This window comes from Delphinus delphis, chromosome 14 (genome assembly GCF_949987515.2).
Source record: "Delphinus delphis chromosome 14, mDelDel1.2, whole genome shotgun sequence".
In the NCBI taxonomy this organism is placed as follows: Eukaryota; Metazoa; Chordata; class Mammalia; order Artiodactyla; family Delphinidae; genus Delphinus; species Delphinus delphis.
The window spans coordinates 43,025,771-43,038,447 of record NC_082696.1 but is presented as its reverse complement, the minus strand read 5'-3'; the positions used below and the strand labels follow the sequence as shown (position 1 = coordinate 43,038,447).

The 12,677-nt window shown below is 38.9% G+C and overlaps 1 protein-coding gene across 1 annotated transcript in view; it reads left to right on the top strand.

Moving 5' to 3' along the window:
• Positions 1–3,564, top strand: part of RFX6 (regulatory factor X6) — a 55,415-nt gene extending 51,851 nt beyond the window's left edge. The window contains exons 18-19 of the mRNA XM_060030562.1: positions 798–1,010; positions 3,389–3,564. Coding sequence (XP_059886545.1) covers positions 798–1,010; positions 3,389–3,564 — 389 coding nt within the window. The remainder of the gene's footprint in view (positions 1–797; positions 1,011–3,388) is intronic.
• Positions 3,565–12,677: the final 9,113 nt, after the last annotated feature.

Sequence of the window (12,677 nt, the reverse complement as noted above, 5' to 3'; positions counted from 1 at the left end):
TTCTACCTCCGGTGAACAGCATGTCATCCCATGTAGAGCTTTCTCAAAATCATGGAATCTTAGATATTTGGAGCCAATTTCTGCCACATACAAACATATCCCTAATTCTTGTGACTTTATTAAAGTTGCCCTTCTAAATGTCCTGCATGATGCAAAAATATTATGTCAAACCATATGTTTGAGACCAACCTTAATAGCCCAAAAGAAGAATGTTCTGTCCTTTGAAAATTTAGTGAATAATGTTTCTTCCGGAGAGCTAGCAGCAGATCTTAAAGATTAGGACCCAAACAGTGCCTCCCGTTGAAGTACCTTGAGGTTACCGAGTTGCAAAAATCTGTGGACTTAAGTCAGCCACCAAAGTAAGCTCTGTGTAGAGGCTGCTCTGATGCGCCTCTCCTCAGCGCAGGCCAGTCCTTCTCCCAGAAACATGAATCTGTAAATAAAATCAGTATTTGACAAGTAATCTTTGTGAGAGGCTGACAGTGCCTTTTTTTTTCTTCATAAGCATTGTAAGATCTTGTTAACTTAAATAAGGGAAATATGAGAGAGGTGTTGTCTTCCATCTCAGACTTGATAATATGATAATGCCTATGTATTTTTTAAAACAAAAAACAACATAATGAACCATATCTATCTATAAGCACAAATCCAACCATATTGTAAATGTAGATGTAAATGTAATATTTACAGTATGCTATCTCTAGGGCTCTATCCTATTACCTTGTCCTTTTTGTTTATCTTCCTGGAACATTACTTGTAATAAGTTAACGCTACATTCTCACCGTTTTCTGTTGTAGGGTACTACGGAAGCAATGTGAACTACCCAGAGTCTCACAGACTTGGATCGATGGTGAATCAACATGTTTCTGTCATCAGCAGTGTTCGCTCCCTGCCTCCCTATGGTGACATCCATGATCCACTCAACCTCTTAGACGATGGTAGTAGAAAGCAGACCAGCTCGTTTTATGCAGACACACCAGCTGCAGTTGCATGTCGAACTCCTGTAGTAGGTAAATTATATTAACATTTCTTGAAAACGTTCTTTAAAAGTTGTTAACCTCAGCTATGCAGTGTTAACTGGGCACTCACGTTCCCACAGTTGGTTTATCACTTCGGATCTGAAGTTATGTTTCTGAATCTGTTAGTAAAAGCCTTGCCATTTCTCTATATACATGTCACCATGCAACCTACTGCTAGATCTGGTATTCTTTCCAAAACAAATCTCTGGAATCTATTATGTATGCAAAAAATTCAGGTAACCTGTCAAACGCAGTCCAAAAATCTGTTAAGTTTTACAAGGGCAATGATGACATCTTTTTCTCACTTTCTCTTGTTCACTGTTGGAAGCAGGGCCAGTGCCAAGAGCTGTCTTTGGACCCCATAATCTCCGTCAGTATCCTAAAACCACTCCAAGTTTTAAAAAATGGTGACTTGTAATGAAGGTTACTATAATTTTCTCAGTTGTATGTAAAATGTGATTAGATACCTCTGTAGAAAATGTTGCTTTCTTATTCTAGAACATACATTTTAAGTAAAAATGAGCAAAACTGTATGTTTGCCATGAAGTCCCCTAGCTTCTTATTCCAGCCAGGTTGCTGTCTCTAAGAAAATACGGCCACTTGTACTAGATGCATCACCGACACCCAGCAAAGAGTCTGCCACATAGTAGGAACTCATTACATCACTGAGCTGAAAAAAGGGGCAGAAACAAATGCATAGATTTAGTTTCTAAACCTGCTAATAAGGTATCACAGGGCGAGTATTATATCCACGTAAGTATCAAGGCGGAGTGTTAATGTTTAAATGAGATGATTGAAATCTTCCAATGGAACTGATTTCAGATTAGCATAAGTAGAGGGCATTGACACCCAAACAGAGCATAAGGGAAAATGAAATACATTGCATCTCTCCTCACTCAGTGTGTTTTTCCAATAATTCAATAGGAAGCACTTCTTCCCTTCCTATGACCATCACAGACGCTCCCTGAGCAGAGTCTGCTATCATCTTATGCTATCTGCAGATGGTCGTTGCTTCTGGGTTACTCTAATGAAGCAGAAAATTCCACTTCAGGAAGTTTCCTCACTGTGAGACTGAAATGTACGGAGTTGCTATTGTTACCATTAGTTCTGTTTACTTGTAGTGATAGTGGATGCTTTGATGAAACATAGTTTGGGTGTAGGACAGATTCTAAGCTTTAGTTGTCAGAGCTGGCTTACAAGTAAATTGCAAAGAGGGCTTCAGCGTGAAAAGAGGGAATAGAGTAAGTGAATGAGTGGCACAAGGGGAGTTAGGACCTATAATTATATTTCCTTAATTATAAAGCCTGGTTTTTAGTGACAGAGATGATGGTACTTAGAAAAAGAAGAAAAACAGCACTGAGAAGGCAGGAACCAAAAATGCAGGAAAGGTAATGCTAGCGAGCCAGTTAGTAAAAAGTTTTGAGAACCTACTATTATGTGCCGAACCTCATTTTAGGTGTGAGGTTATGGTGGTAATCAGGTCAGAGTTCCTGCTTGTAAGAAGTTTACATTCCAGTAGGAAGAGATAAGGCAATGAAAATATAAACAAATGCATTAAAAAGATAATTTCAGTTACTCTCAGGTCAATTAAATAGGGTAAAATGACAAATAGTAACGGAGGAGCTGCTTTAGGTAAGGCAGCTCGGAAAGGATTCCTGAGGCAGAAGTATTTGAGTTGCAAGTTGAGTGATAAGGAGGCAATGATGTGAAGATTTGATGATGGAGTTCCAGGCAGAAGAAATGGCAAGTTGCATAGTTTCTGAAATGGGACCATTTTGGGAAAATTCAATGGGCGGAAAGAAGGCTCATGTGTTTTGAGTACAGTGTATGAAGAGAGGGGAGTAAAATAAATCAGAAGGCAGAGACCAATTCATCTAGGATGTTATGAACCACAGCAAGGAGCTTGGATTTTGTTCTAAGAGTAATGGGAAGTCATTGTAGCATTTGAGAAGAGGGACAATTTAATACACACATCAGCAAGATTATCCTGGCTGTTCTCTGCAGGGTGAGGGTCATGAGACTAGTTAGGAGGCTGCTGTGTTGGTGCAGGTAAGAGAAGATGGTGGTTTGAACTACAGTGGTGGAGGTGCAGCTGGAAAAAGAACGTAGACTGGGGATATATTTTGGTGATACAGTTGTCTGAATTTATGTTTGAAATTGAATTTTCTTTGTGAAATGTGCTGAAGGAAAATTTGTGGGAGAATAGCAGGGGGGGAAATGGAAGAAAAGATGAGCATTGCTCTGAGAAACCATACACACTCAAATTTAGTACAGATATATGTGCTCAATGCACAAGTCGTAAAGTGAGTGGCACAGAAAAAAGAAAATGTCAGTCAATTTTCAATTGATGATTATATTTTCCCTTACAGCATCCAGCTTGCAAACCCCGAATCCTTCCTCCTCATCCCAGTGTATGTATGGAACTTCCAATCAATATCCAGTTCAAGAAACCTTGGACTCCCATGGAGCAAATGGTAGAGAAATGGCATCCTCTCTACCACCAATCAACACTGTGTTCATGGGAACAGCAGCTGGAGGCACTTAAGCCAGCACTGTTGGGTAGGGGTTGAAACTTGAAAAGTCTGTAGTGCTCACATGCTATCTACTCAGACCGCTGTCAGAGAAAGAAAATGGAATATCCAGTGGCACGGTATTGTTTTTCAGGTCACCGGTGTAAAACTATGGACAACACCATAGTGAATGGTAATATTCGCAGAGTTTGCCTTGCACACAAGTTGTTTAGAATGTGGTCCCGTTATTAATCATAGTTTCAAACATTATCAAATGGAACCAGTGGAGCTTTGAAGATGCAGACATTTCAACTCTGAAGATTTAATATTTCACTTCTTAATTTATTGAAAATCTGTGTGCTGTTTCACTTTTGGTTTTTAAAAAAGAGAAACATTTATTTAATGCTTTTAAAATACTTTTAATTTATTAGGATCTCAGAATCATTGTTTACTATCCCTTATTTGACAAAAAGTCAAATGTGTATGGCTACCTCCTATGGAAATGTTTACAAGATCAACACTTAATTCAATTCAGCCTCGACCAAAGTTGCTTGACTTTCAGTTTCTGTGCATTAGTATGATGATTTCTGTTACATAGCAGTGTTCCAATTCTATGTAACTGAATGGAGATTAAAAATGCTTTCCTTCTTTATTTAAAAAAGATAGGAAGAAATAAAGTATGGAAATATTTTTAAAGGCTTGGTTGTTCTCAGGGCTGGTTCTGTTTCTAAAGAATCCTGGGGGGGCTTCCCTGGTGGCACAGTGGTTGAGAGTCCGCCTGCCGATGCAGGGGACACGGGTTCGTGCTCCAGTCTGGGAAGATCCCACATGCCGCGGAGCGGCTGGGTCCGTGAGCCATGGCCGCTGAGCCTGCGCGTCCGGAGCCCGTGCTCCGCAACGGGAGAGGCTACAACAGTAGGAGGCCCGCGTACCGCAAAAAAAAAAAAAAAAAAAAAAAGAATCCTGGGGATTTGCAGGCAAAGCACCTTTGTATATCAAATTAAAGAGTAAAGTTGGTTGGTCAAAACAATAATTCTAGAACATTTGCATAACAGATCCATGCATATAAAGAACTTGTGACTTGTAGACTGTTTGAACTTCTGCAGATGTGGAAGCAGTCTTTAATCGAGAACTTTGCTTAGAAACTGAGAGTGAATGAGTGTTCAAGGGTCATCTGGATGCAAAAACAAACTCAGAAGTGAAAGGTTCATTACATATAAACTAATACAATTTGATACACCATTTATCTAGCTCTGTTTCTGTTTCTTTTTCATATGTCCTAACTGAAAGGTCTGTTGTTAAGACTCATGGCCTATAATGGGAAACTTCCATTAACTTTACAGGCTTCTCCTTAGTCTTATGACAGGTCTTCTATTACTTGTATTAAGGATTGGGTTATACTGTAAGCCCCAGGTACATTATAAAAGGATCTGTAAGCCCCAAACACCCATTTTACATCATGATGTAATTTGGTAGAGACAAACTGTGGAATTGTTATTCAGCAAAGCAATAAACAATTATCTGTGGACTTGTTGGAGTGTTGCTGCCATTTGCTCAGTAGTATGTAGTTTATGAGCTAATGAATTAGCAGAAATATTTTGCAACAATAACAAATCACGAGTAATAGAAAACTAAGTGTTCTATTCTTTGCTATGGTAATATCATAAGAGTACAAAGGAAATGAAATTAATAAGGGCTTGGACTGAAGAAGAAAACAAAACAGCTTTAAGAAGTGATTGGAAAAAAAAAAAAAAAAAAGAAGTGATTGGGGGGCTTCCCTGGTGGCGCAGTGGTTGAGAGTCCGCCTGCCGATGCAGGGGACGCAGGTTCGTGCCCTGGTCCGGGAAGATCCCACATGCTGCGGAGTGGCTGGGCCCGTGAGCCATGGCCGCTGAGCCTGCGAGTCCGGAGCCTGTGCTCTGCAACGGGAGAGGCCACAACAGTGAGAGGCCTGCGTACCGCAAAAAAAAAAAAAAGTGATTGGACATAAATCTTAAAAATTGAGAAACAAATCTCCATTTTTATGGTAATTAAGTATATATTCAGCATCTGTTTCATGTCTGACACAGTGGAAAATACAAAGATGAAAAAGACGAAAGAAACACAAAGATGAAAAAGTGCCAATACCTTTAATAAGTTTTGATGTAATGATGAAGGGGTGATAGGATATAGAACCTCAACTGAAGATTTTTGAGTAAAAAACAAGGTGAGGAAAAGATGTTTAGGGAACATCTAGCAGCAGCTGGAGGGAGGAGGTGGACTTGTTAGGAAAGGAATTAGCCTAAGAATGGGCCACTCTGAAGGCTGTTTCTTTCATCCAGATGCTCAGCGGATAAGTGCAGAGACTTATGGGGAAGAAGAGTGAATGAGGAGGGGAGAGAGAAAGAAGCACAAGCATCATTTTAAAGAAACATGAGGATCATTTCAAAGACTACATTGAAGGATTGGCGACTGACTAGATAGAAGGGGAAAAAAAAAGGAATATGTCACTAGCGGCTCTAAAGTTTTCCTTAACACTATTTGCAAAGTATTTCAGTGGAAATAGTTGACCCTATATTGGTACTCCCTCCTGCCCTTTTAAGGTGAGGGAAAATGATTGGAGCAGGGAGAAGCTCAGAAGACAAGTGAGCAGTGTCTGGGTTTCATGTGCATTGTAACAAGGTGCTAAATTTTGACGACAAAAAGACTAACTTGCTCTTTTCCCCAGGTAGTGAACTTGAGTTTATTGCTATTAGAGGTAGCACAGTATTTCTCAGTGCAGGCACCATTGGCTTTCAGGCAGGACAGTTCTTTGCTTTGCAGGACTATTCTGCATATTGAACAAGATTTAGTATTCCTGGCCTCAACACTAGATACCAATGTACTCCCGACACAGCATCCAAACGCCCCTGGAGAGGCAGTGCTATTCCAGCACGAATTGATGGTGACAGCATCTTTAATTTTACCAAAAGGCGCTTGAGACATTTAATACCTTTCTACCCATCAGCTACACTCATTGTTTAAGAATTGTTTCCTTCATGGATCTAAAACTTGGCTGCTTAAGGCATTTTCTGTTATTCTTTAGGTTAACGTTGATATAGTTAAGAGGATTTGCCTAGGTTTTTATGTTTTTAAAAGTAAATAAATCATTCTTCAAGTAACTGTTAGAAGTTGTGGAGTATCAATTATAAAGAAGTGACCTGTTCAAGCTAATGCTTATGTGAATTGCAAAATTAAGGTTAAAATTTTTTAAATGCTAGGTTTATTCCAACTCAATTCTTGGGGTACTATCTTTCAAACCTTATGGTATGGTGGTTACTAAATATAAAAGACATGAAAAATGAATGTTTCAATTAATTTGGTGGATTCCTAATACAATTCAGAGACCAAGAGCCTATTTTGTAACAACTTGAAGAAAAACTAAAACCCAGCTACGTCATTAACCTAGAATCACAGATCAGAATGGATCTAGTTTATTTTCTTCTCTCCAGGTAGAATTGCACTAAGAAAAATTAGAGCTATCCTCAGTTCTATGTTCCCAAGTACACTTTCAGGTCAGAAAGGGTTTTTCGTTTGTTTGTTTTTTAATAAATATCCAATTTTATTTACAAAGCATTAAAGCTTGAGCAAGAAGTACCCAAGTCTCATCTCATACAAAACTACAGAACATTAAAAAGCAAAACACTGGAGAGTGGGGAGATGACAAAAGGGAAAAAGAGGATATGCATATATTGTACAAACTGAGAAAATCAAACTGAAATAGACAGGTTTTAGGAGCTGAAAAGCATTCCCAAAGCATAAATAATTATTAGGAACTGCTGCCAGAGACTCTCTGACGTGGTTGAAGTTGATTTTCTCAGTAGCCAGTTTAGGAGGTGGACAGAGCTTGAACAACCAAATGCTCAGGCAGAGGACACCCAGCTACTCTGCATGTGGAAATAAGGCAGAAACCTCTTGTATCACACAGTTTGCATACTACTGCAAGTGTACAGTACAGAGAGAAACGAAATGGAAATAATGTCTGCAAAACAAAAACATGTCTAGTGACCCACCTACCAATCTCAACCACTGGTCTGATATGAAATAGGAAATGAAATTCACAAAACGAGCATCTGAGGAAAAAGCAGTGGCATCTAAAAATATAGACATTTTGCCACTGAGTCAGGGAGAGCTCTTGCTTCAACTACTGAATGTTTTGGTTCTAAAGATGGAATGGAAGAGGCTCTTGCTGATGTGTTCTACTTTGATTTCTATGCTAAAATCCCAAAGGTAATCACCTCATTTGGCTGCCTATCGGAACAACCACCAACTGACAGAGATTTCCCAATAAGCACAGCGTTTAACTCTCCTTTGAAAATACTGTGAAAATGATGATCCAGATTAAGCACTTCCAGTCAGCTCAAAGCTCTGCTCAAGAGAGGCTGGAGAGCCTCCTCCACACCTGGTTTCTTCACTCTGGATTTTCAGAGAATTTCAAACACCTAGTGTACACATCCATCCAATCTGCTACTTTTACACAAAGAACAGCAAAAGCAAAAATTAGAACTTTTTTAAAAAGCTAAGCAACTTTTCACAGAAAGGAAGTGACTGGAAACATGTATGAAGGAAAAGGGGTGTGGATACAAGGAGGGGAAACGCGATGACCGACGGGAAGGACAGGTGTCCACGAGCAATGATAAAAAAAAAATGTTCCTTGATTTTTTTATTTGAACTGTGTTGTTGCTGCTTTGATTTTGGATGGTTTTATTTTAGTCCTTGCATAGATTCCCCCACCCCCAGTAAAAAAGAAGCCTGCCGAGAGACACCTCAGTTTGTTTCCATCTCTAGAAGCCAGTACAGGTAAAGCAATACAAACTACTGATGATTATTTGCTGGAGACAAATGAACTAGCTATCTTCAGAAACCATGATTAATGAGAATGAACCAATACTGCAGGGAAACATGAAATGCAAAGAATACAAAGAAAAACCCTGACCCTCTTATAGCTCAGCTTCTTGAGAAAAATGTTATAGTATGTTTAAAAAGAGGGCGCTTTTCTTATCTTTCTTCCAAGACAGGGTTTTTTAAAAAAATAATAATTTAAGCTAAATTTCAATTACAGTTGTGAGGTAAAATCTTTCCCTTTGTTTCTGCTTTGAGAGAGAAGAGCCCATGGGACTCTCAAGGTTGCCCAGGTCAAAAGCTTACTTTGGAAATGGGGAGGGGGCTATTTTTCATTGGCATGGTGCCTAAAGAGGGCAGGTGCACTGGCATTCAGTGGCAGGACCAGGGATGTGAATATCCTGCAGTGTGGGGGAGAGATCTGAAGAACTGTCCCACTTCAAAAGCTAGTAACACTCTATGGAGAAATAGAGGTAGACCACTAGGCTGTGAGGGGATTGCCTCAAAACTTTGCCCAATAATGGCAATCTGTATTAAATGTTAGTTAACGAATCAGATCATCTCTTCAGGAACTGTGCCTGAGAAACTCACACACACAACCTAGAGAAATAAACAGGCAGAGGAGTAGGGCCAGAAGCAGAGAGAAAGAAAAGAAGGAGAGCTAGAAAGAAGCTAGCCTGCTTCAGCAGGCAGCAATGGGTGGGCCCCTCTAACGGGGTGCTGAGACAGCCCCAGAGCTGTGCCTGCACCATCCTGACCGGTGAGGAACAATGCCAAATGCTCCTCTTTCCATTCAGATTTGCCCTGGGAGCCCTTAAAGGACATGGGCTCCATTTAGCCATCCGGAGTATAGCTGCTCTGACTACACCCCCAAGTCCACAACAGTATGTGTTTCCTCTTCTTCAGAAAAACATGATAAGCAATAAATTAGAGGCTCACTGATTATGTTTTTGGATCACTGATTCATGCTTATACAAATGCAGTCCACAAACATAGGACAAAGAATACTGCCAATCCTTGAAACTCAGCTCAGATGGTGCATTCTCTCTCCTCTCACCTCTCACCCCCAAGGAAAAAGAGAAGGAAGGAAGGAAGGAGGGAAGGTGAAAAGAAAAGAAGGAAGGAGGGAGGGAGGGAGGAAAGGAAGGAAGGAAAGATGGAAGGAAAGGAGGGAGGGAGGAAGGAAGGAAGGAAGGAAGGAAGGAAGGGAGGGAGGGAGGGAGGGAGGAAGGAAGGAAGGAAGGAAGGAAGGAAGGAAGGAAGGGAGGGAGGGAGGGAGGGAGGAAGGAAGGAAGGAAGGAAGGAAGGAAGGGAGGGAGGGAGGGAGGGAGGGAGGAAGGAAGGAAGGAAGGGAGGGAGGGAGGGAGGGAGGGAGGAAGGAAGGAAGGGAGGAAGGAAGGAAGGGAGGGAGGGAGGGAGGAAGGAAGGAAGGGAGGAAGGAAGGAAGGGGGGGAGGGAAGGAAGAATTCTTTGGCCGTGCAGTGGTTAAGACTTCACCTTCCAATGGGGTGCGGGTTCAGTCCCTGGTGGGGGAGTTAAGATCCCACATGCCTCTCAGCCAAAAAAACAAAACAGAAAACAGAAGGAATATTGTAACAAATTCAATAAAGACTTGAAACATGGTCCACATCAAAAAATCTTAAAAAAAGAGAGAAAGAAGAAAGAAAAAGAAAGAAAGAAAGAGACTTTGAGATAAATGAATTCTGAAATCCAAAGTTTCATCTTTTCAGAAAAGCAGGAGGCAAATGAGAGTATGTTCAGACTTCCTGGAAAGGGATATTACAGGTACTCAGATTTCTTTATAAACCTGAGTAAAAGGGAGTGAAATTAATTGTCATACAAGTCTCACAATAACAGCTATGAGCTCTTATAAGGCCTGGAGTAATAAACTGTTCATACGGTATTTTGAAGGCAGATTTACAATCCTAGGTGAGTTATAGAAATTTAAACAAAAACCTTCCAGAAAAGTAAACAATAATGATTACAGCATATGGGACATTTTGTGCTTTGGGAATGATAAGAAATGATGAATTTATATAAAAGGTCATTATACTATCTCACTCAATTATTGAATTCTAAATTAAATCCTTGAGTTTGTAAATGGCAGAGAACACAACCTGTCTGTTCCAAAAGCACACTGATTAAACGAAAAGAAAATAAATTTCAGTTACTCCTTGGTTATAGGCATTAGCAATGGCTGGGAAAGATTGATAGTTTTAAGTAGACGCCAGTGAACAATCTATTCGCTAATTTTGAGATATCTGATTACAAAATAAGGTCTTATCTCTGTTCTGATTGGTAAAAAGGTCTTTGATTAGTTTTCTAATATCAAAATCTTATAAATAGTATTTAATTTTTGTTGATATTGGCTACATAATACTATGGTAGAAATGTTTCCCATTTTAAAAATAGTCTATTTCCAGAATGAGCAAAGTAATTTAGTTTTTTTGTAGAATCTAATCCAGTTGGAGAGATCTCTGATTTTTCCGCAAATTTCTCTTCTAATGTCTGTAATTTCAATCATATTCATGCAGATGTTTAGGAAGATAAAATTCACCACTCATTAACAGTAGTTTGACCTTTTTACTTATCAACATCAGGGGTTCTAGTAAGAGCCTCTCTGCCCATTCAGTAGCATGGGAAGCTTTTTGTGTGTGTGTGTGTGGATACTGTCTTATTTATTACTCTGTAAAATAATAACAAAGCAACTCAATAATCAAAGAAAATTGAAGCATGAAAAGCATAATACTGTTGTATTTCTAAATAGCACAACTAAAAGCAGATTCCTGTTCCTATTAAAAACTTTATCTCATTATTTACAAATATTTCATTTACTCTCAAGACTTAAAATTTACTTATTGCTTGAGTATTCTTAATGAAATGCCTTGGTAGTATTCTCAGGCTTGGTTAGGTTTTGTTAATGGGTTAATGATTTGAAAATGCCAAGAGATACTCCATTTTATCCCACATGTCAACAAATGTGTTGCTCACACTGGTGATAACAAGAACAGACAAGGTCCCTCCCTCACGGACTTCACACAACTGGTTACTGTTAAGAAGTAATTAGTTGAGGTTGCTTCATGACTATTTTCTATGTGGTTAAAGGTTTTTTCTTGTTTGATCTAAACCCACTCCTCCCAGAAATTGCACTGAATTAATTAAATATGGAATATGAAACCAAAAAAAAAAATATTAAGGATAACGTTGCAAGATCTCAGTAATCAAAAAGAGTAAGCTCTATATTCTATTTTGTTCAGGTAGAAAATGGACAAACACAAATAAATATCATATTCTAAGATTTTAAAAATAAGATGTAAAAGTATCTCTACTTAATAAAAAGTTTTGATTCCACAAATTCCATTTCTTATGGATTTTGCAAACAACAATTTATATATCCTATTGTAATTACAGCAAAGAAAAATAGACTGTATCTCTGGCCTACCTTCTTACTTTATCACACTTTCCACATGGGAAAATAGTTTTATGAGGTATTCATTTCAGTAAGAATTGACTTTTAATATCTAATATGTGAATGAAAAACCTATTAGCAGAAAGGGAATAGTGGTGGGAGGTTAATTTGTAATCTGTGCCTATCCCCAGATGATTCAGGAAGGTATGAATAAAGATTATACAGGGTACATGCAATATTAATACATTTTAAGGAGAAATGTAGACTGGATTGAATTAAAAAGGGTTCAGGTATGCCTGTCTTCAGTCGAGATTGAGTACAAACTCTCTCGTTAGATTCCTGTTAGATTAGCTGAAGCAGCAATGTCTTTGATTCCAAAATATGAGTGGTAGTTATCTCATACCTATTTATTTGAAAGCCTGCAGCAAAAAACAGAGGTTAATGCCTTTTGCAGTTCACAAAAGACTAGGATTGAATTGGAATTACACTGTTTACTACAGCGCTTTCTTATGAACACAGGATTTCCACATGGGATGACAATTTTTTCAGCATTCTCAAATTCACATTACATGAACTTTTTAATATCAGTATCTCGCACCATTTCTTCTTCCACTGAGAGGACTCCTGTGAAATCAGCTCCTCATCTAAGCAAGGGAAAGATTCAAGGACCGAACACCTTGAGTGGGAGGAAATGACAATTGAACCAACTAGTCATTTCACAACCTCCCTCTAGTTTGAAGAGTGTTTTGTTCTAGTTGCTTTATGCTTGGAATTTTTTTTACAAATGGTAATAATTATTCTATAATTACATTAAATGCCAGCTTCCGTGATCTTTCTTGAACTCCGTAAAACTGCAAAGCAATTCACCTAGGTGATGAT